The sequence below is a fragment of the Cynocephalus volans genome, chromosome 2, assembly GCF_027409185.1.
Source record: "Cynocephalus volans isolate mCynVol1 chromosome 2, mCynVol1.pri, whole genome shotgun sequence".
Lineage (NCBI taxonomy): Eukaryota > Metazoa > Chordata > Mammalia > Dermoptera > Cynocephalidae > Cynocephalus > Cynocephalus volans.
Window position 1 is genome coordinate 98,719,058 of NC_084461.1, and position 21,547 is coordinate 98,740,604.

At 37.6% G+C, this 21,547-nt stretch overlaps 2 protein-coding genes across 3 annotated transcripts in view; one reads left to right on the forward strand and one right to left on the reverse strand.

Annotated features, from left to right (window-relative positions):
- Positions 1 to 296: 296 nt before the first annotated feature.
- SRP19 (signal recognition particle 19) lies at positions 297 to 17,009 on the forward strand. 2 transcript variants are annotated; one of them, XM_063086324.1, is made up of 6 exons: positions 297 to 459; positions 1,070 to 1,145; positions 3,258 to 3,329; positions 3,421 to 3,532; positions 4,792 to 4,929; positions 16,341 to 17,009. In XM_063086324.1, exons 1-5 carry the CDS (start codon positions 419 to 421, stop codon positions 4,923 to 4,925), a joined length of 435 nt encoding a protein of 144 aa, XP_062942394.1. In that variant the 5' UTR covers positions 297 to 418; the 3' UTR covers positions 4,926 to 4,929; positions 16,341 to 17,009. The 2 variants fall into 2 exon arrangements, with proteins under 2 accessions (XP_062942394.1, XP_062942393.1); XM_063086323.1 differs by lacking the exon at positions 16,341 to 17,009 and having other exon boundaries at positions 300 to 459; positions 4,792 to 5,108.
- The window catches only part of REEP5 (receptor accessory protein 5), a 40,032-nt gene continuing 27,756 nt past the window's right edge, over positions 9,272 to 21,547 (reverse strand). The window contains exons 4-5 of the mRNA XM_063086322.1: positions 16,295 to 16,463; positions 9,272 to 11,712 (exon numbers count right to left, since the gene is read on the reverse strand). Of these exons, the coding sequence (XP_062942392.1) occupies positions 11,663 to 11,712; positions 16,295 to 16,463 (219 nt within the window). The 3' untranslated portion in view covers positions 9,272 to 11,662. The remainder of the gene's footprint in view (positions 11,713 to 16,294; positions 16,464 to 21,547) is intronic.

Genomic DNA, 21,547 nt, shown 5'->3' on the forward strand with positions numbered 1-21,547 from the left:
TCACATGTATTTGGCTTCAAACTACACAGATTCCCCCGATGCACAGCCCTCGCCCATGGGAGAGCGTGCTTAGCACCACCCAAACTCGGTGTAAAATTAGAAATGAGGCAGCGTAAAAAATTATGCCGTTTTTCGCCTAAAGCGCCCTAGTGGGCGAGATCTGGGAAGGAATGGAAACAGCAGCTTTCGGGATCCTCTCGCGAGAGAAGAGGCCTACAACGTCACGTCAGAGTCTACGGACCGGCCGCCGAGCGACGGGTGCTGGAACAAACAGGCGGCAGGAAGCTGCGAAGCGGAGCCGTTTCGGGGGGCAGGACTTCCGCCGGAAAAGCGGGCGGCCTCGGACTTCTCAGATCCGTACTCCGGCTGATTTTCTCCCTGAGAGTCCTGGGCTGGCGCTGTGTGGACCTTCGGCAAGATGGCTTGTGCTGCCGCGCGGTCCCCTGCTGACCAGGACAGGTGGGTCCTGGGGAAGAAAGGGGCTTGCTGCGAAGCCACCCTCCAGCCTTGAGAACGGCCTCGCCGATTGAGCCCGGCCGAGCCGCGGGCTCTGCGCGCCTGCTTGGGCCGCTCGTCCCTCCGGGAATCCTGCAGCGCCAGCTCCTCGGGGCTCCCGAAGTTCCCCCCTTAGGGACCTCAGGGTCTACTTATTGTATGGAGGCAAAAGACTTTGGGTGCTACGAGGACATGATATTAAGTAACAGAATCACAAAGTGAGAGAGGTGTTCTTTTAATGATCGGTACGTTCAGAAAGGCTCATGTAGGCTCTTTAAAGATTTTAATACCCCCGACACCTTACTTTTTATAGAAGGGCGGGCCCCACCCTCCCGACCTTTTGCTAGGCAGCTGGGTCCTACTTGACAGTTACCGCATTGTTTTGTTGCTGTTGTTTTTTCACCGTGTCTTCCGTGCCAAGGTAGTGAATAAAGTTTCCTTTTTAAGTAAGGAGGTAATTTAAAGAAAAACTATTAAATAATAGTATAGGTGTACCAGCGATGATGATAACTGAAGGAATGTATTTTTGGAAATAACTGCTGTAGTGATACCAGATGTGCTTTTTCTGTGGCAGGTTTATTTGTATCTATCCTGCTTATTTAAATAATAAGAAGACCATCGCGGAGGGGAGGCGGATCCCCATAAGTAAGGTGAGCGGGTTGCTGGCACCTCGGCCCTTGAGGGGTTTGGGGAGGTTGTCCTTTTAGGGCCACAAGGGCTTCTTTTACTTCACTGCGTTTCTTTAGGGCCTGAGGAGAAACAGCAGCTAAGGATTGGGGTGCTTTCCTTAATATTGTTGAAACAGAAAGGTATTAATGTGTAGCCGATGGGATTTTTAAAAATGGTTCTTAATGAGCCTGTGTTTGTAAGGAAGTGAGTGGAGACGGGGATGTGTAGCGTTTACACTTTTTTTAAACCAAGGTTATGACAATCTTTCCCTTAATAGAGGAGATCAGAATTACGACATTGTACAATATAATGTTCATAATGTAGTTGTGTTTTTTAAAAAATATATGTGAGGGCTGGCCAGTTGGCTCTTTTGTAACACTAACGTCAAGGGATCGATCTCGGTACCGGCCAGCCACCAAAAAAAAAAAAAAAAGTGCAAAAGACTTGAGTTTTATCTTCATTATCTTTTTTTTTTTTTTTTTTTTTGAGAGGGATAAAGTTACTTTAAAATTAATACTGTTTCAAAGTAGGATGTTACAGTTTTTAAAGATACAAGGGTACTTCAGAAAGTTCATGGATGGAAAGATTCATATGATCTTTTAATTCTGTTTTTCCACTGACTTTTTGAAATATCCGCAAATGATTTCTCCCTTGGGCTTTTTCGGTAGGAAAACCCTAAGTTTTTAGTTGGTCTGATGGCTTAAGTTTGGAAAATACCTAATGCCAAGTGAAGACTTTCATAGAAGCTTTTTATTTTTAAAATGTATGTCATGCTTTATTTTTAAAAGAGTCATTTACATTGTGTAATATAATGATAGATTTAAAGCACCTTGATCTGAAGCAATGAATTAGCTATTCTTATATTATTAAATATCTCTCATTTTGCTGCTTATATGTGTAAAGTCTACTTTGCTGCCTCGGGGGAAAAGAAAGATGCCAACGCACTTGTTCGAATAATGCCTGACATTAAGCCACTGTGACAGAGGCCTCTGGTAACAAGACTTCAGATTAATTTGGTGAACAATTGAATTTTTAAAAAATTTTATTGGTGTGTAGCATACATACAGAAACATACATAAATCTTGAATGTATAGCTTAATTTTCAAAAAGTGACTATACCAGGTATCCAGCACCCAAATTAAAAAAGAAAACGTTACCAGCATCCAGGAAGATTGTTTTATGTCCTTTGCCAGTCACTGTCCCCTCCACATGTAAGAATAACTACTGTTCTAACTTCCAACACCATATATTACTTTTGCTTGTTTTTGAATTTTATATAAATGGAATTATACACTAATGTACTTTGGTGTCTTCTTTTTTCCCCCAGAAGTTTAAGCTTATGAGATTTATCCACGTTTTTAGTGTAGTTTAATTCTATTGCTCTGTAGCAGGGTTTCTCAACAGCAGCACCATTGACATTTTGAGCCAGATAATTCTTTGTGGTAGGGAGCTGTCCTGTGCTTTTTAAAATGTTTAGCATTATCCCTGTCTTCTACCCACTAGATCACAGGTCATCCCCTTCTTACCCCTTCTCCCCAAGTTGAGACAATCAAAAACCTCTCCATGTATTACCAAATGTCCCTGGGAAGGGGGTGGGGGGTAAAATTCTCCTGCTGAAAACACTGCTCTGTAGTATTGCTTTGTGTGAAAGTGGTTGTACGTGTAATTGTGTGACCAGTCAGTATTTACTGAGCACCTACTATATTCAGAGTACCATGCAGTAGGGGCTAGCTGATTAGCTCAGTTGGTTAGAGTTTGGTGTTATAAATCAAGGTCAAGGGTTTGGGTCCCCTTACCAGCTGGCTGCCAAAAACAAAATACCATGCGAGGTGCTGGGTAATATGCTGGTGAACAAAAGAAAGTGGTTGCCCTCATGAAAATTATGATCTGTTGGAAGGGAGGCAGACGCACAGTTATGCATCAGTGTTATTCCCAAGAATTCTTAAAATTATAATTGGAACAACTGTACCTAGTAAAGAAACCTAGTGTTTTGGTACGTGCTTTGATCATAGTATTTGAAATGGTTTACACAACACTACAGCAGTATCCACTTAAAACTAAGCTGTTTAGTGTTTTTGTTTTTAACTGTTCAGGCTGTTGAAAATCCTACAGCTACAGAGATTCAAGATGTATGTGCAGCAGTTGGACTTAATGTATTTCTGGAGGTATGATGTAGTTCTTTCTTCACTGTCTTCCATACTCATCCCATTTATGTAATAACTTTCTTAAAGCTATTTTTTTTCCCCCTAATGTTAGAAAAATAAAATGTACTCTAGAGAATGGAATCGTGATGTTCAATACAGAGGCAGAGTCCGGGTCCAGCTCAAACAGGAAGATGGCAGCCTTTGTCTTGTGCAATTCCCATCACGTAAGCTTTTTTTAATGAATTCAAGGGATATTCCTCCATAAAACAAAAAAGGTTCTAAAACTGATCTTTTGAAAGGTAAAGATCAGAATTTGCATTCTACATATTAGTTCAGAGAAAGGACTCCTGCTGATGCAGACAGGTAAACGGTGGTTCTAACTTCTTTTAGGTTAAGCTCTTTTTTGAGAATGTGATGAAACCTACTAATCATTTTTCAAAAATAGTCTTGTGAACATTTTATAAACTTCTGGAAGTATATCATTGCTCCCAGTTTGAGTATAAAATTATTAAGTGGTTGGATATTAATTGCCATTTCAGATCCTAGAGACCTTGAGGTCTGTTAATAATAATTTCTGTCATTAATAAACCTAAAAGCAATGTTGAGTGAAGAAAGCAAGAGATATGCATGCATAGTATGGACCACTTTGGTAAATTTAAATAAGAAATATTACTGCTTATTGATAGATGTATATGTAATGTTTATTGATGTGAATGCTTTTGAAATGGATTGGAAGGAAAAAACACTCACTCTTAAGACCTAATGGTGAGCAGGGAGCGGGGAGTGGAGATAAGGGGGCTGATGTTCAGAAAAGAGTATATCATCATCTGTAATATATTATTGAAAAATAAACAAAACTAGACATCAATATAACAAAATGTTAGTTCTGAGTATTGGGAAGATAAGAGTTTGTGTACGTTTAGTTTTCTGAACTCTTTGTTTCTAAAAAATGTATTTTAATTTTTAAAAAATGGAGCTCTTAATTTTTTTCCTTTGGTTTAATTAAACTTCCATTTAATTCAACTAAAAGCCATTAAAATGTCATACAAACTGCCAACCTAATTGTTTTTAGTCAAATTAAAATGGATTGGTTTTTATATACCCGAATCTGTCAGGATTCATAGGTATTGCTAGAAACTTATGATTCTGTTAGAAGTTGTCATTCCTTTCCCCGCCAACTTGTTATATTTAGGTATATTCTCCTTTGATCTTTAAGACAATTACAAGGATCAAGACCAGAATTTTTGTTTCAAACTTAGTGTCTTACATTTTGATTTTGTTAATTTAAATATTTTCAGCATTGTTCTCACTCTCAGTACATTCTCTCCTGCTCTTGAGCAACTCGCTGTCTTCAGTTATTTGATTTTTTTTTTAATTCCATTTTCTTGATTTAATAGTTTCTTGGACTTTATGATAGTCAAGTTAATGACCTTTTATGTCTTATTTCTCAGATTATACACTAAGCCTAACTTCTGGTTCCTAGGTAAGTCAGTCATGTTGTATGCAGCAGAAATGATACCTAAACTAAAAACAAGGACACAAAAACCTGGAGTTGGTGACCCAAGTCTTCAGCAAGGAGAGGGAAGTAAAAAAGGGAAAGGAAAGAAGAAGAAGTGACCTGGTATGAGCATCAAGTGTGTGGTATAAATAGAGGCTTCTAATTTGTATCTGAGGGAAACAGAAGCTTTTTGTTTGCATCATGTAACTGAACTATGAACATTTGTGCCTCTCATCTTCATCACTGGAGTTGACAATGAAATAAATTTACATCAGAAGTTTGCACATAGCTTTTATGCAGTATTAAGGAAAGAATTTTTTTTGTCTTTCAATACAGAGTTTTTGTGGAAAAAAAATATTTTTAAATGGACAGTGTAGTGTACCATAAATTGCTTGAAATCCTATATCTGTTTGTCCTCTGTAAACAAATGTTTCAGTTAAGTAAGTTTAAGATTTGAAATACACATTTTGTTCACCTTTTAAGTCAATGAAATAAAATTTGAAACTGACTTATAGCTTTTACTTTTAAACTAATTAATGACAGTAGAGGAGCTAATTAAAGAGAATGAAATAGGTAGTGGAAGATTGGACAGTGTGAGCCTAAAACTAGAAGAAAGTGGTAAGTCCTCTGTGGCATCTATGAACAGCCAGTCTGTAGATCATAGTCTTTTAGTCTGTTATCAAATTGCTCAATTGCTAGTTTTTTGCCGTATGGAAAGTCCTGAATTTTAAGCTTTAAATTTGCTTGCTTTATAGGTTTAAGACCATTATTTTCATTGGAGTTCTAAAATTACCTATGTGGGGCTGGCCAGTTAGCTCAGTTGGTTAGAGCATGGCCTTATAACACCAAGGTCAAGGGTTCAGTTTCCCAGAGGGCCAGCCGCCCAAAAAAAAAAAAAAATTACCTATGCTTTAGCACCACAAGGTACACTTTCTTTCAAGAAACTAAATTGGATTGGTGCATATGAATTTATTACTTTAAAGCACTATTTCTGAAAATGGTGATTTTGAGCTATCCTGATTGCTGTTGTTCCTGAGGCCTGGTATTGGTGTTTCTTCACGTTGTTGAAATCATTGCAGAATTGAGCTTTTGCTAATCAGTAAGTGAAAAATAGGATCTTTTCTAGTAAGCAAATTTGAGCATTTATTTATATGTTGAAAGACTATTTATATTCACTTCAGTGAACCATGTTCACATCCTTTGTCCACTCTTAAGGACTTTGTTGTTACCAAAATTATACTTGTATATAATTTAAAGAGCCAGTTAGTTTTAATAAGAGTTTGTTTCAGCTTTAGGCATTAACTTCCATCTGTAGAAGAGAATTTAGTTTTCCTTCCTCCCTTCTGCCCCACTGTACGCTTGCATGCTTCCAATCTTCCCATCCTACCAATATCTTTCATAATTTTAATTACTGTTCAGAGTTTACACTATTATCATACATTGCATTCATAGCTACTCAAAAGCGTGATCTAGGGACCAGCAGCTCCCCTGTGAGCTTGTGAAAAATGCAATATCTCTGCATTAGTATCACAGCCCCAAACTTAAATGCATTTAAAAAGATCTTCAGGTGATACTTATGCACATTAAAGTTTGAGGAACACTGAAGTATGCTGTGGTTATTTTAGTTTTCTGGAGTTCTTGTTTTCTATGGAACTAATTATTCTGTTCTTTCATTTGCTTAGTTTTCCAAATATATATCACTAATTCAACCACAAATTATCAGTTGTTAACATATCCTTTAAGAAAGTTTGTTTACATCAGGTAGTTTATTTATTTCACCTTTTTTAAGAAGTCTTTTCTGGAGACTTTTGCCTGACTTTAATCTCTTACTCTTTAGGCCCAGTGCACAGCTTCAGTCTGGATTCTTTCTCCACCAGTGTCTAGAGTGTGACTCATTTCACTGCCTTGCTGTTTTGGAGATCCTGTATTACTGTATCCCATGTATTCCTCTTTCTTGTGTTACTCCTCTGTTTTGTGTATCTCATCTTCAGGATCTTCCTGAAAAAAGTGTGAGGGAAGTACATGTTCTCAGAGCTTGTACATCTGAAAATGTCATTCTACCCTTACTCTGTTTGCACATAGAATTGGAAGTCAGCTTATTTTAGAAGTTCAAGGGAACTGCTTCATGGTCTTCTGACATATGTTGCAGCTGAAGGGAAGTTCAAGCCATTCTAATTCATAATCTTTTGTGACTCACATTTTTTTTATTGAAACTCACAACTTCTGGTTCTCAATATTCTGAAATACCACAATAGTGTGCTTTCTGTGGATCTTTTTTTGCCCATTGTACTGGGTACTTAGTGGGCTTTCAATCTAGAAACTTGTGTTCTTTAGTTCTGGGAAATTTTCTTGAAAATTTCTTTGATGATTTTTCTTCCCTTTCTGACCTTTCTTGGAACTCCTTATTTATTAGTCCTGCTGGACTGGTCCTCACTTTTCTCATCTTTTCTTCTTATTATTTCCATTTCTTTGCCTTTATATTCTACTTCCTAGATTTCCTCAGCTTTACCTTCCAACCTTTCTATTGAATTTTTCATTTATTTTTTCAGCTTCTCTAAGCTGTCTTGTCATCTGCATGTTTCCTTTTTCCAGTATCTTCTTATTTCATGTATGTAATTTCTTCTCAGAAGGTATGATTTATAGACTTGTTTCCAATTTCATTTTCTTCTATTTTTATTTCTGTCATGTTAAGTGGCTTTCCTATTATTGTTTTTCTAAGAGTGAAAGACCAAAAAGCTGATTGGAAGTTCTGAGCACATAAGAAGGGGTTTGTAGCCAATGAGCTTCACTAAAGGGATATATGGCTGGGACACCTTTGGGAGAATTTCCAACATCAGAGGTGATTACCTTCCCCAGGAGGAGTCTAACTATTGTAGGGGGATAAAAGTCTGCTTGTCAGCGTTCTGGGAGCCTAGTGGGAGAAGGCTAGGTGGGTGAAGTCAGTCTCAGCATTTAGTCACTCAGTCTTGTTTTTAATACAATATCCCTCTCTTGACTCTGTGTCTCCCATTCCAGAGATCCTCTTACTATCTCCAGAGGATAAACTCAGTCTTTTACCTGGATAGGGTAGTGTTTTCTCCAGTCCCCCTTTAGCTCCCTTCCAATATTAAGATTGCTCTTTGCAGTTATTTTCTGACAACTCTGTGTACCCAAAGAGAGACCAGGTGTAGTAGGCAAAATAATCCCCCCCACAAACAGATGTCCACATCCTAATCCCCAGAACCTATGAATGTTACCTTACAGGGCAAAAGGGCTTTGCAGGTGTGATTAGTAATTTTGAGTTGAAGGGATTGTCCAGATGGGCCCAGTGTAATCATGAGGGGCCTTATAAGAGGAAGGCAAGTCAGACTTAGGAGCTGTGATGAAAGAAGCAGAGGTCAGAGTAACAAGGCCACAAGTCAAGGAATGCAGGCAGCCTCTAGAAGTGGAAAACGCAAGGAAATGCATCCTCCTCCAGCAACCCATTTTGGATGTTCGACCTTCAGAACTGTAGGAATATATTTATGGTAATTTGTTACAGCAGCAATAGGAAGCTGACACACCAGATGAACTAGCTAGCTAAGACAAATTCTCCAGACCTTGGGATTCCTGGCATCATTACTGGTCTCTACCAGTGGTTCTCAGCCCTGGCTACATCAGAATCACCTGAAGAGTTTAAAGTATACTGGCATCTGGGTACCACGGTAAACAAATCAAAATTCTTTTGTGGAGGCAGATATCAGTATTTTTGGAAAGGTCCTCTAGTGATTCTGTATGCAGCCAAGTCTGAAAACCTGTGTACTAAGTGTAGAAATAGCATTTACCTAACCCAGTGATTTTACCTCAAAGTGCAGGTTCTAGACCATCATCACCTGCGATTTGAAAATGCAAAATTTTCAGCCCACACCAGAACTACTGTATCAGAAACTTTGAGCATAAGACCCGGCAATCTGTTTTAATAACAGCCCCCATGGCCCAGAAATTCTGATGTGTGCTGAAGTTTGAAAACCACTGATCTAACCAAAGACACTCCTTATTGCTCTTAGTTCTTTGAGATATGTTATAAAAGATTTGAATAGTTAATATTAAAGAGCCAGAAAAACTTTTAATATCATTCTCAAATATATTTACTTTCCTGCCACACTATATAGAAGTATAATATTTGATGGCTAAGGATCTAAATTGTACCTGTGTTATTCTAAATACCATGATTCTAGAATAATGTAATATGCACGTTTTAAAAAGCAGTGCCTTTGGTTTCCTTTAAATCTGATACTACTTGGTAGAAACTTTTTTTGGTTGCTATATTTAGGGAATGTCTTTTCCTCTGGCACACAGTAACTACGAAGGGAAAACTACAAGCCACATGAAGAATGGAATTTAATAAAGTGTTTTAGGTTCGTTTTTATGTGTTTACTAAAAATTGTGTTTAAATAGTTCTGGGTTAGGGAAAAAAAGCCCAACAATATAAAATGAAATGTAACAGTTAAATGAGAACCAAATTTTATTTACATCCATTTCCATTCAATATATCACATCTTCAGGATAGGTGATAACTTATTTAAAGGCTATGCTCATTCTCTTCAGGCTGTGGGTAGAAGACCTCCCCAGAGCAGTAGTAACTTTGTTGATCTGAATGATTGAAGTTTTCATGTAAGGTAAACAAATCAATTTTGAAGACTTTAACATGTGTAGTAGGAATTCTGTAACTTTACATACCCTTAAAATGTCATTCACATAAAAATAATACTTGCCTTCTAGCGAGGCACAGGCTCAACTGGCTTTCAAATATTCTAGCCATGGCAGTATTTTATTTGGGAAATCTAAACTGAGACAGAAGGGCTCAAGTCTAACTTCTGCTGATAACATGTACACTTTGCCTGCCCAAAACAGTAACTTAAATTTCTTGCAGAATGCACTTGTAGGAGAAAGCTATGATATCAAGAGGATAAAAAAATTTGCATTCAGAATATATTTTACTATGGTAGTTTTTAAACTTATATTAGCTTCTAAGTAATTATTAGCAATAGTAACTCATGCCTCCCCATCTTGTTGGATAATATATTCTGTATACTATCTGATTAGATATCCTATATGCTAAAAGTTGCTAATGTTCATTCTTCTGTCAATCACCAAGAAAAGTGTCATTTATATATTATGGGAAAAGGATTTAAATACTCCTAGAGATACCTTTTTTTTTTTTTTAAGCTAAGGCTTGATTTTTCTCTGAATAATAATTGTTTGCTTTCCAGTTTTCTTTTTTTAAGTTTAACTAGTAAGATACCTAATAGTCACTTTTCCCAGAAACACTATCTGCTCTGATCCATATTATTATAATATTTGGGTGACACTGTCCCTTATTTTTGAAATTTTTACTATTTTTTTTACATCATGATACATCATTGTGATCTTGCCTGATTGTTATCTAAAAGACACTAATCATCTTTATTTGCCTTCAAAATATTTTACTGGCTGGATATTTAACGTTGTTAGTTTTGTATATACTTGTTTTAGTCCAGTTTAATATAAATCAAAAGGATCCTAACAGTATGATGTAAAGCTCAGATTTTCTAATCCAAGCAAGTTATCAAGATCTCAATAAGCTATTGGTTGATCAGGGTGGAGGTATTTTTACTTTTTTGTCTGTTCTCAGACCATGTAGTCATATGCAGTTTATCAAAACAAAGGATAAAGATGAAGGCATTTCAGTAGACTACAAATGATTCTGACTTGTAAATGAGGGAGGACTTTTGTGTTTGACCTTAAAGTACAGAGGAAAAAAAAGGTGAAGGCAGTTTGACTTAACCACTGCAAATCAGATTATAGGTTATATCACACTTGCTTTCATTCTCCCAGAATTGCCTTTCCAGCTTGGTGTCATCATTAGCACGTTGTTGCTAATGATACAAAGAAGAACATTTATGTAATCAGAGATGGGAAGTCTTTGGAGCTTCCTTAAACTGGCTTTAAAAAGACCAGGAAAGAAATAAGACTAAACGAACGTGTTACTCAGCTTTGAAGGAAAAACCAGGAATGGTTTCGATTTTAGCATCTTAAAAACGGGCAAATCTAAAGCTTATAAGCAGATAAGACACAATTAGTAGTTCTACAGAGAACTAACAGGTATGTTACTGGTGCGTGGAAATTTCGCCATTTATCACTAGAGTGACTAACTGCTTTACAAAGCTCTAATGGTATTCAGGTGCTATGATATTAGGAAAACAACGAGGCCCACCTCCATTCAACCTCACTTCTCACTTTGTTCATTTGAATATTACCATTTGTATTTTCTTAAGGATTATTTAGTACATCACAGTAGCACAATGGTACCTTCCAGATTTTGGCAGGTGGTTATAAATGGCATATACAGCTTTTTCCTGCCCCCTTCCCTGTGAGCATTATGCATGTTATAGTCAGACAGTAACCTTTCCCTATATAGATGCACAAATACATTAAAAACATTTAAGAATTATATAAAATTGTACATTGCATGAAGTAGAACCACAAAGGTTATCCTAAATTTAAGTACAGAGAAAATGCATGCAAAGTGAGCCAGTGAAGTACAGAGCCTGTGGGATATATAATTTTAAGTTTACATTTCCCGCAGGATAGTAACATAATATTTCCTACCCAGAGGCAAAATATATTTTCCAAAATTTTGGACAGTACCCACTGCATTAAGTTTAAATTAAAATGCTCCCTCTATGTATACAGACAGCAAAAGTAAGCAAAAAAACTTACAACACATTCCATTTTTTAATATATCAAAAATGTTTTCAAGGCAACATTATTAAGATGATACCACAGTCCCTAATATAACATCAAGCTCTAATAGGAAGGTACAGAGAGGGCAGAAAGGTTTCATCCAGTCAATGATTTAGGTGCTCTTCTTTTCTTCACCCAGTAAATTCACGGTAGCTTTCTTGGCTGTTAGGAGGGAAAAAAAATTATATCAAAGCTCTTTGTAATACAAGCTCTGTGCCTAATGTAGCAATTAGATAACAAAACCTTGATGACTCATGTTCAGATAACAGCATACTGAGGTTTGTAGTCAGGGCTGAGAGTTTCCAGGAAATGGACAAAGTACCTTTTCAGAGCAAAAATCCCGAATACTTGAGCAAAATTTTTGAAAGTCACCTAAGCCTAGCCTCTTGGCGTGACAGTATCACCTAAACTATCTGCACTCTGTCCTCCTTTAAGCATCAAAAGCAATAGAGATTCATTAGGAATAGTGTTCCTTTGTACAATCAAATTCTTGTTTGTATCTGGATGTTTGTAAGGTTTTGCTACATACCAATCTGATGACAACTAGGTTATCATATCTATCCCATGCTGACAAAATCATGAAGTCCTCATTCCCAGCACTAGAAATACTTTATCTCACTGTATTTGAACTCTCACATTCCCTTCTATGATAGGAAGAGTCTGCTGCAAGTCTTCAAGTTCCTGTCAAGATACTACGTTCATCAAGAAGATATCTGTGGGAGACTAAGATATTTCCTTTTCTAATTACCAAGTGGCTTGCACTGTGCTATAAGAACCAGAGTGATACGTGAGATGGAAGGGGGGAAAGGGTTGTCTGGAAGCCTTTAGAGCCTCCTGTGAGAGTCTACAAACTGCAGCTGTTTTTGATGGAGCCTGTAGTCCCTTGTCCACCAGCTGCCCAACAGCTGCTCTCTCTTAATTCAATTCAAATTGTTGAACAAAGTTAACAAAGAAGAAATCATAGCCTCTCTCTTAACTAGCCCTTTGTAAAAATTCCTAGAGAATCCAGAAGCTTTGAGAAAAGTCTAAAATGTGTCAGCATGTAAGTTCCTCCTAACTTATTTTAATTCTAACACCCCTGTTTAGGAATGTTATCACATCAAAGTAAAATTGCTCTTTAGAGTATTGATATCTAAGAGGACCAGGAAGCTAATAAATGTGGGTGAACTGAAATGACATCACCAGAGGCTGTGGCTAGGCTAGGGCAGAGAACAGAAAAGCAAGCTCTTAAAAAGAAATGGGAGGACCACAAGTTAGAAAACACTTAAAGTTGTAGAAAAACATATTGAAGTACACTAGAATTGTATGCCCAAAGAGTCCAAAGGAGAGAGAGGTCTGTGAGGGAGAAATGAGGGAACGCATCAACTCTAAGGCATCATGCTGTCGGAGAGCTATCTTGGAGGGATTTTACTTCCCCAGTGGTCAGGCCACCTCTTATCTCCACACTGTAACTACCACAGAACTCTGAAAGAATTCCCTTCTTCCATGTCTGTTGCCTACCTTTCTCCAATTCCTAAAATTCTTGAGTCCCTCTGAAACTCAAGACCCATCATCAGCAAAACCTCTATCCTCACCCACTCCTCCAAATGTTTCCTTTACCTTATTTCTTAGAGAAATCTGTCCCTTGAGGACCCTGCTTTCTCAAGTGATAGCTGGTATTTTTCTCCCATGACCCAAGTACCACTGGGACTGGAGGTGTGGTAAGTGTTGTCTTTGTTTTCATTGCCACTTTCAGAATCTCATGTCATCAGATTATATCACCAATTATATCTCAGTCATCTCTGACTTGGGCTATTCTGCCTCATTTCTTGAAGTTTAACTTCTAATTTAATATCCCTTTCCAACACTATTCCTATTTTAATTACTGGTAATTTTAATATCCATATAGATATACATGATCCTCCTGATAACCTGACCTCTTAGTTCCTCCTCTCCAATAACCTTTATGTTCCATCCTACCTACGGCACTCAACACCTGTGTCACTACGAATAACTGCGATCCCTCCATAACCTTGTGTCAGGCATCCCACTCTCCCACCATCACCTCTTATCTTTGTAGCTCACTCCCTCTGTTATACTGAGTCGGAGTCCTTCCCCCACCACTTCCCTCCTTATCCAGCTTAGACGGCATGGTCAAAGAGTAACTACTCCATAGTTCTGCTCTCACTTCATAATTCTCAAAATCACAACCTTAATACAACTCTCGACCTACTCTTCAGCTGTACCCATGTTAATGTGGCTGGAGAAAAACAAACATGAACTGGTCTCACTTTAAATTCATGAACACAGATTTCAAGTGCGCCTTTAATGGTATCTGGCAATCACATGACACTGTCCCAGTCCATTAACTCTCCCACTTTCCTAGAGGTGTCAGCAAAGTATAGCCATGCTCATTTACATAGTGTCTGTGGCTGCTTCGCTCTACAATGACAGAGTTGAGTAGCTGATTGATACACAACCCTGACGGCCCACAAAACCTAAAATATTTATCATCTGTCACTTTACAGAAAAAGTTTGCCATTCCCTGTCTTAGATAACTATCCCATACTTTCTGCTCTTTCCATCATCTTCCCCATCCTCTCTGTTGGCCTTCTTTCTCCCTACTTTACTGAGATATCTGGAACAATCAATTACTTCTCTAAGTTTCCACAGTTGCATATACTCAACTAACAGCATCTCTACACATAAACCTTGATTTCTCTCCTGTTATAAACTGTTCGAGCTCCTCTGAGCAATCCGTCTATTTGTACACTAGATAACTATCTCTGGCCTACTCAAGGACAAAGCTCCAGCAAATCACCCTCTCACTCTTATTTTTTGTTCACTTGGATCATTCCCATTAATGTCCAAACATGCTTTGTTTCACCTACCTTAAGAAAAAGTTTTAAAATTCTCAGTACCCTAGTTCCTTCTTCCAGTTATAGCCTCATTCTTCTGCTCCCCTTTGCAGGAAATTTCTCAAAAGAGTTGTCTATATTCTTTCATGCCTTTTCTCCCATCAAATCCACTCCAGTCAGGAGTTCTATCCCACCACTCCACAAAATCTGTTTTGTCAAGATCACTAGTGCCTTGCTATTGCTAAATCCAATGGTCAATTCTCAGTCCTTATCTTACTTGACCTGTCTACACCATGTGACACAATGGATCACTTCCTCCTCTTTCACACACTTTCATGAAAGGGCCCACATCCGCATGGTTTTCTTGCTACCTCAATTGGCCACTCCTGATCAGTCTACTTTGCTGGTTGTTTCTCATCTCCCTGGTCTCTAAACATTAGAGGCCTGAGGACTCAGTCATCACACCTCCTTTTTCCTAACTACACTTCACTCCCTTGGTGATCTCACTAGTGTCATGCTTAATATTCTATTTATAAGCTGATGACCCCCAAATTTATATCTGCAGTCCAGACCTGTTTCCTGAACTCTTGATGTTTGTATCCAACTGGCTGTTTGACTACTCCATGTAGGTATCTAATATGCACCTCAAACTTATGTCCAAAATTGAATTCCATATCCTGCCCCACCACCCCAACCACCAACCTGTTCTATCCAGCTTTTCCCAACACAGTGGCACTTCTGTCCTTCCATTTGTTCAAGCTAAAAAGCTTGATCTCGTCCTTGAATCTCCTCTCAGACTCCATGCTTGAACCACAAGGAAATCCTACTGAGTCTACCTTTGAAATACATCAAGAATCCAATACTACTTAATCCCTACTGCTACTACTGCAAACCAAGCCACCATCATTACCTCCAGCCAGATCACTGCAGTAACCTTTTAACTGGTCTCCCAATTTCCTCTCGTCCGCCTTCAGTCTATTCTTAATACAGGGAATGTAGCCATCTTGTCAAAATACAGGACAGATCATGTTGCTCCTCTGCTCAAAATTCTCCAATAGCAGCACTTCATCTCACACAGAGAAAAGCCAAAGCCTTTACAATGGCCTATAAGGCATTATGTGATCTGTCTTCCAGCCTCCACCCCAACTTCTCTGACCTTGTCTCCTCCTGCTATCTCTCTTGATCACTTCCTGTATTACTCCCACCTCAGTGCTTTTGCATCTGCAGATCCTTTTGGAGCATTCTTCCCCATGGTTCCTTTACTACTTTCAAGTCTGATTCAGTACAGCGTTCTTGGTGAAGACTTCCTAACTTTCTCTATTTTAATTGTAACCATCCTTCCAGTCCCTGGCACTCCCTATCTTTCTACCTGCTTTATTTTTCTCTATGTCATCTGCTAAATATATCACTTTAAAATTTTATTGTCTATCTCCAACTAGACTGTAAGCTTCATGAGTTCAAGAAGTATGGTCTCTTTGGTCCACTGGCACATATTAAACACCTCAATAAATAAAGATTTGTTAAATGAATGAATTAGGGGAGCTGAGAGAGAGGGCATTCTTTTGGACCTGTAACAGAAACAGTTTGAACAGCATATTAAACTGGTCAACCTGAACTCTGAAGTAAAGAGATTATACTTGTATATAGAGATAATTCTCTAAAATCTCTGCCTACCACAGGGAAATCATTTTTTTCCTAATATGCTGACTGAATGCTGCATTAAAGGTGGCATGGAGAAAGAATCTTGGGAAAAGTAAAGGGCAACAGGCAAAGCCTTTGTACAGAAAATTCCAGAGTAGCCTTGGCATTTGGCAGAGGAAAGCTAAGACAAGGCCAGGAAGCCTGGTATTTAAGCCAGTGTATCCCATCTCCTTCACATGGTGAATCAAGCTGTCCCTGCATCTTACCTTCTTTAGTGATGGCATCTGCAGTTTCTTTGGCTTTGTCTTTCAGGTCCTTCACCACACTGTCTACCTGGGACTCATGCTTCAGGAAGAAAGGACGGATGATGCGCTTATAGAGCAGTTCAGCCCCATTAGAAGGGCTTGGGGCCATGCACCACAACAGGAAGCCACACTGCACAGAATAAAAGCCAGCATTGGTAACAGGGTAGTGGGGGGCATCCTGAGAATACATACTGCCCAGCTCTACTCTGGGGATGCGTACTATCTCTGAAATCTCCAGTGGTATTTCTAGTGTTATCTACAGGCAAAAGGTGGGCTTTTCTTAGATGGAAAAAACATAGCAAATAATGAGCTGATAAGGAAAGCTTAGACTGAAAAAGAAGGTTAAAACATACCAGGTCCAGCAGCTTAACTACCTTCCTACTTGAACTATTTTTTAGTTTATAGCTGTAAGAGGCTTTTATTAATTATAACTCTTAAAAATCAATTTAAGAAAATATAGAACTTATTGCATGTGTAAAGCCCTATACAGATAAGCTTGTTCTCAGTAGGCTTGCCTGGTAAGTTTGTCACATTTATTCATCCTATTATAGAAAAATTCCCTGCACATTCTTGAATTCTTCCCTTTGTGGTACCTCAATTTTTGGTAGATCTTTAGCCTTCAATGAATCTTTATAGTCAGCTGCTCATCATCTTTTATCTTGCATGTAGATATTATTCCTAACATTTTTTTCTTTATGGCTCTACTTTGCCATTGAGATTAAAAAAAAAAAAAAAATGACAAGAATTCTGTCCTAATAACTTAAAAAATAAAATGGTCACATTCTTTATGGCAAAAAAATTTATTCTGTATTCAAATAATAAATACCGACTCAGATCTTCAAGTCACCCAAGCAATTTATTCCTCCATAAGATAAAGAGCAAAAAAGGGAATATTCAGAGTGATTTGCTTATTCCCCTAGAAAGTTTAATAAACAACATATTGGGTTATGCTGTTCTGGAATTTGGGATTCCAAATCTGTATTTTTTTACAACTTCTCCTTAAAGTAAAACCTCTTAACTTCTTATGCTTTAAATTTAACTCTACAGCTTAGCCCTTGTTATTCTAAATTTAGGAATATATTCAAATAATCAAAAAGCTACAATGTCTTTCTAAAACTGTCTTACATTTGCTCTAGAGATACAAAGCTGATAAGGGGCTAGCACTAATGACAGAGTTTAAGCTTAAAATGCACAAATAGCTCACTCCATCAGCACAACATTGGCTCTGAGAAATTTGTGTTACATTTTGGACTTAAAATACACTCAAAATACAAAGCAAAACTCAGTTTCTCAACAGATTAATCTCTGGATTATCTCAACTTCAGGATTCTGGAAAAGTAACATTCATGAATTAAAATATGTTACAGATGCATAAGAGCTTTTAAAAACAGACTCAGATTTAATTTTAAAAAACAAAACTTTTAACTATATGCTTCTCCTAAGAAACACACCTAAAACAAAATCAATTAGGAGCACTGAAAACAAAGGTATGAAAAAGATGTGCCAGACACACACTAACTCCCCAAATAGCTCATATGGTAATATTAATACATAAAGATTACTTAAGGCAAAATAAGGAAATGGACTGATAAAGGAGGAAAACAATTCACCAAGAAAATTAAAATTCCTGAATCTGTATATTATCTTTGAAATATGGAAATTACATAAAATTTTGTATACATATTTGTAATTTGAGTTATATTTTTATAATTATATATAGCTATATTAGCTTTCAAATATAGCTTTAAAATATGTAAATTTAGAAGCCAGAATTATTTAGATAAATGGATAGAATCCACAATCATAGATTTTTAAACACTTCCATCAAAAATTGCCATATGAAATTAGTAAGAACACAGAAGAACACACAATTAAAAATCTTGATCTAAAGATATATACACATCTCTCCACCCAACAAACAGGGATTCTAAGAGGACAGTATGTGGAGGGTAAGTGGAGGGGCTCGCAGAATGAGTTGTAATCCTGGTACTGCCACTTACTATCCGGGCAAACCTTATACAAGTTACTTAATGGATTAAGTCTGTTTTTTCCTCTACAAAATAGGAATTAACTAAAATTTCAGAAAATCTACCTCTTACAGTTTTATAAGAAAATAAAAAGCATTTGGAGTACTTAGCATAGTAGGGGCTTTGTATCTGTCCCAAGAATACTGTGTCTTCTACCAATATCTATAAAACAGTAACTGGCTAATTTATTAGCTTTCAGCAGTAAAAGAGAATCCCAGAACCAACAATATTTAAACAACTGTTGTGACTCCTTTTACTACCTGAAATGAAATTTAGAGAAGTGATATACTTAACACAGTTAAAAAAAAAGAAAAACAAAAAACATAGTACTAACTGCAATATAAAGGAGAAATAAAATGAAAGTAATTTGTAATAAAATATATGTATTTCAGTACGTAAAATGTGCAAACAAAACTATGCTAGAAAACACCAGAAAATACTCATAAGTAGAATCAGTCACTGTAACAGCTACAGACAAAATCCTCCATATATTCCCAGAAGGTTGAGAATCTCTAGACTAGAGGAACTACATCGTCTGCTTCCATACCAGAGCACTCAACTGGATAGTTCACTGCCGTACTCTCCAAGTTATGATTGTAACCCAGCCTTCTCTTCACCTTTCCCACCCGTCATGTCCGACAGACTCCACAGCTCATTTACTGAGCACAGATCCCAAAAACAGGATGTTCAGAGTTAGGAAAACACAGCCATAAGAGAGGGAAAGGTAAAGACTCTCGCTAGCCATCTAGTCATCTTAGTATACGTGCACAATAATGCTATGTATGCGAATGTGCAACCACCCAAAACTCCAACCAGCCCTCACACACACACACCGGCAGACTAAGATCTGCACTCCACTCAGGCCAGTGCTGTGAGACACCCTCAATATGAGGCTACTTCAAAAGGTTCATGGAAAAACAGAATTAATTAAACAATAATACCATTCTTTCTATGAACTTTTTGAAGTACCCTTGTATGTGTAGGTAGTTCATGTTTACTGTGAGTTTTCCCAGTGACTGCTGTAGCATCCCCTGGGCTTGGCCAGCAGCAGACCTCAGTGAATTATAAGAAGACATTGCCAGAGAGAACCTTGGTTTTCTGAGCTACACATATGTATTAATCCAAAACGGAGAACTAAGTGACTATTTTTCATTGGCTTTAGCTTTCATTTCCTCTGCTTAGTGCCACTTAATTGCAGGCAGACCCTACAGACCATCTCTCTACAGTTAACATTTCCCTGTGGAATTCTTTTGGTTTTTAATATCCCAACTTCATAGAGTATGTTTCCCCAAGGTTGCTTATATAGGAAAGGCTAATACATACATACCCCAAACTCAGTACAATATTTTAAACAAAATGATGTGCAAGAAAAGTCTTGAGTTAACATTTTTTGGCAACATCAAAATTCCTTGTGGACACTTTACAGAGTAGGCAGAGTGTCAAAGGGGACGTGCCATGTAGTACTGCACACAGTTTCTACCACCTATGTTAAGTTTTTGGACAGCATGAAGTGTTTTTGTCATTTAACATCCTGATATATCTGTTACTTATATATAGGTATTTTGCTGTGTTTTATTGATATTTAGGAAACTGGTTGGGAGTTTTAGATTGGCATGTAATACATTTTAATTTTTTTCGATTTTAAAATATTGGAAAACAGGATCCTGGCTGGTATTCATACAAAGAATGTCTGAATTTCAGGAATGGATTATTGATGGAGAAACAGATGCCCGTATTATAACCATAGGCATCAAGGTGAAGTAGAAATGACTCACTGGCTTAAGAATCAGGACAGGTAGGGTCTGTTTTACAGCTTTAGGAAAGTCAATCTCTCTAAGACTCAATTTTCTCTTCTGTAGGATTTTAGGAAAGTCACAAATAATGTACTTGAAGAAAGTATACAAGATAGTAGTAGTATTACCAAGTCCTAAAATTCTTACTGTTGTTGAAAATCTCTGAAATATCTGCCTTTGTAGATAACAACTCTTCAGCAATCCAGAAAAGGTGATTTTCTTTTCTGAATGAATTTAGGCAAGATATGATACAGGACCAGAGTCAAGTGTCTACATTTTTGTACCTCTTCAATGTGATTACTTTGTAGGCTACACTGCAGACTGTTAATTTAATACTTTCCAGTACCCGCTAGCTATTGTCTTGAGACAGTAAAATAATTACTTCTCCCTACCTACATCCTTAGCATTTTCCAGTTCTCAAACGAAATCATTTTCTTGTCTTAAAAATAAAGTTAATTACTGTTCAACTCTCAAGGTGATATTCAGCTGCCAGCTTTTATGACTCCCTCTTCTTATCTATGTTACTATTCTACAGCCCAGGAATATTCTGAATTTATTAAAGTTACCCACACAGATCTGGCCATCCTTTTAATCAAGCTGCCCTCAAAGTGCCAGCTGATGACACTCCCAAAGGCAACCACAAGCCCAGTCTTACCTGTAATTTAGATAAAGTATCCACGCTATTTTAACTAGACTCGGCACTATTAGCACTGATACATTGAACCCTTAAATTGCAAATTATAACAGGCCAGATAATTCTGTCTGTGACACCAATTTTCTGTCACCATCCAATCTTCCCCCAGAAGAGCTATTTCCAAGATAGGGATATGCTTAACGTGCAGTTAGAGAACTAGTCTGGGTAGAAGTGAGAGTTAATGTCAGAAAAAATTTATTTCAACACTGACTTCCTGATATGTTGCAATGAGCTGATCAGAAACATAAGTCTTACAAAGCCTTTGCAATGTAGCCACAAGAATAGTCATGGATTAAACTTAAAACAGATTGCTCAGCATGCACAAATAAAAGCAAAAAAAAAAAAAGAGGCTGGCCAGTTAACTCAGTTAGAGCATGGTGCTGATAACACCAAGGTCCAGTGTTCGATCCCTGCACTGGCCAGCTGCCCTCTGCCCACCAAAAAAAATTTTCAAAAGAACACGTTAAAGGAAAGATTTCCCTATCTTTTCGGACCCCTACAAAGATTGAGAAATGTTATAGTCTCTGTCAATGGGTGAAACAGCACATGTGAGCATCTGGATCAGGACTTAAACCTGCCAGAATTTACTCAACTTTGTTCTAAAAATAAATCTAGGAAATAATTTAAATGAGAGTAAACATGAGGTACAAAGATATTCATTGCAGCATTATTTATAGTAGCAAGACAAATGTCTTAATGT

Coding starts and splice junctions, on each gene's coding strand:
- SRP19 (XM_063086324.1), top strand. CDS start 419: ATGGCTTGTGCTGCCGCGCGGTCCCCTGCTGACCAGGACAG. Junction 1,146..3,257: donor GGCGGATCCCCATAAGTAAG/GTGAGCGGGTTG, acceptor TTAACTGTTCAG/GCTGTTGAAAATCCTACAGC. Junction 3,533..4,791: donor TCTTGTGCAATTCCCATCAC/GTAAGCTTTTTT, acceptor TCTGGTTCCTAG/GTAAGTCAGTCATGTTGTAT.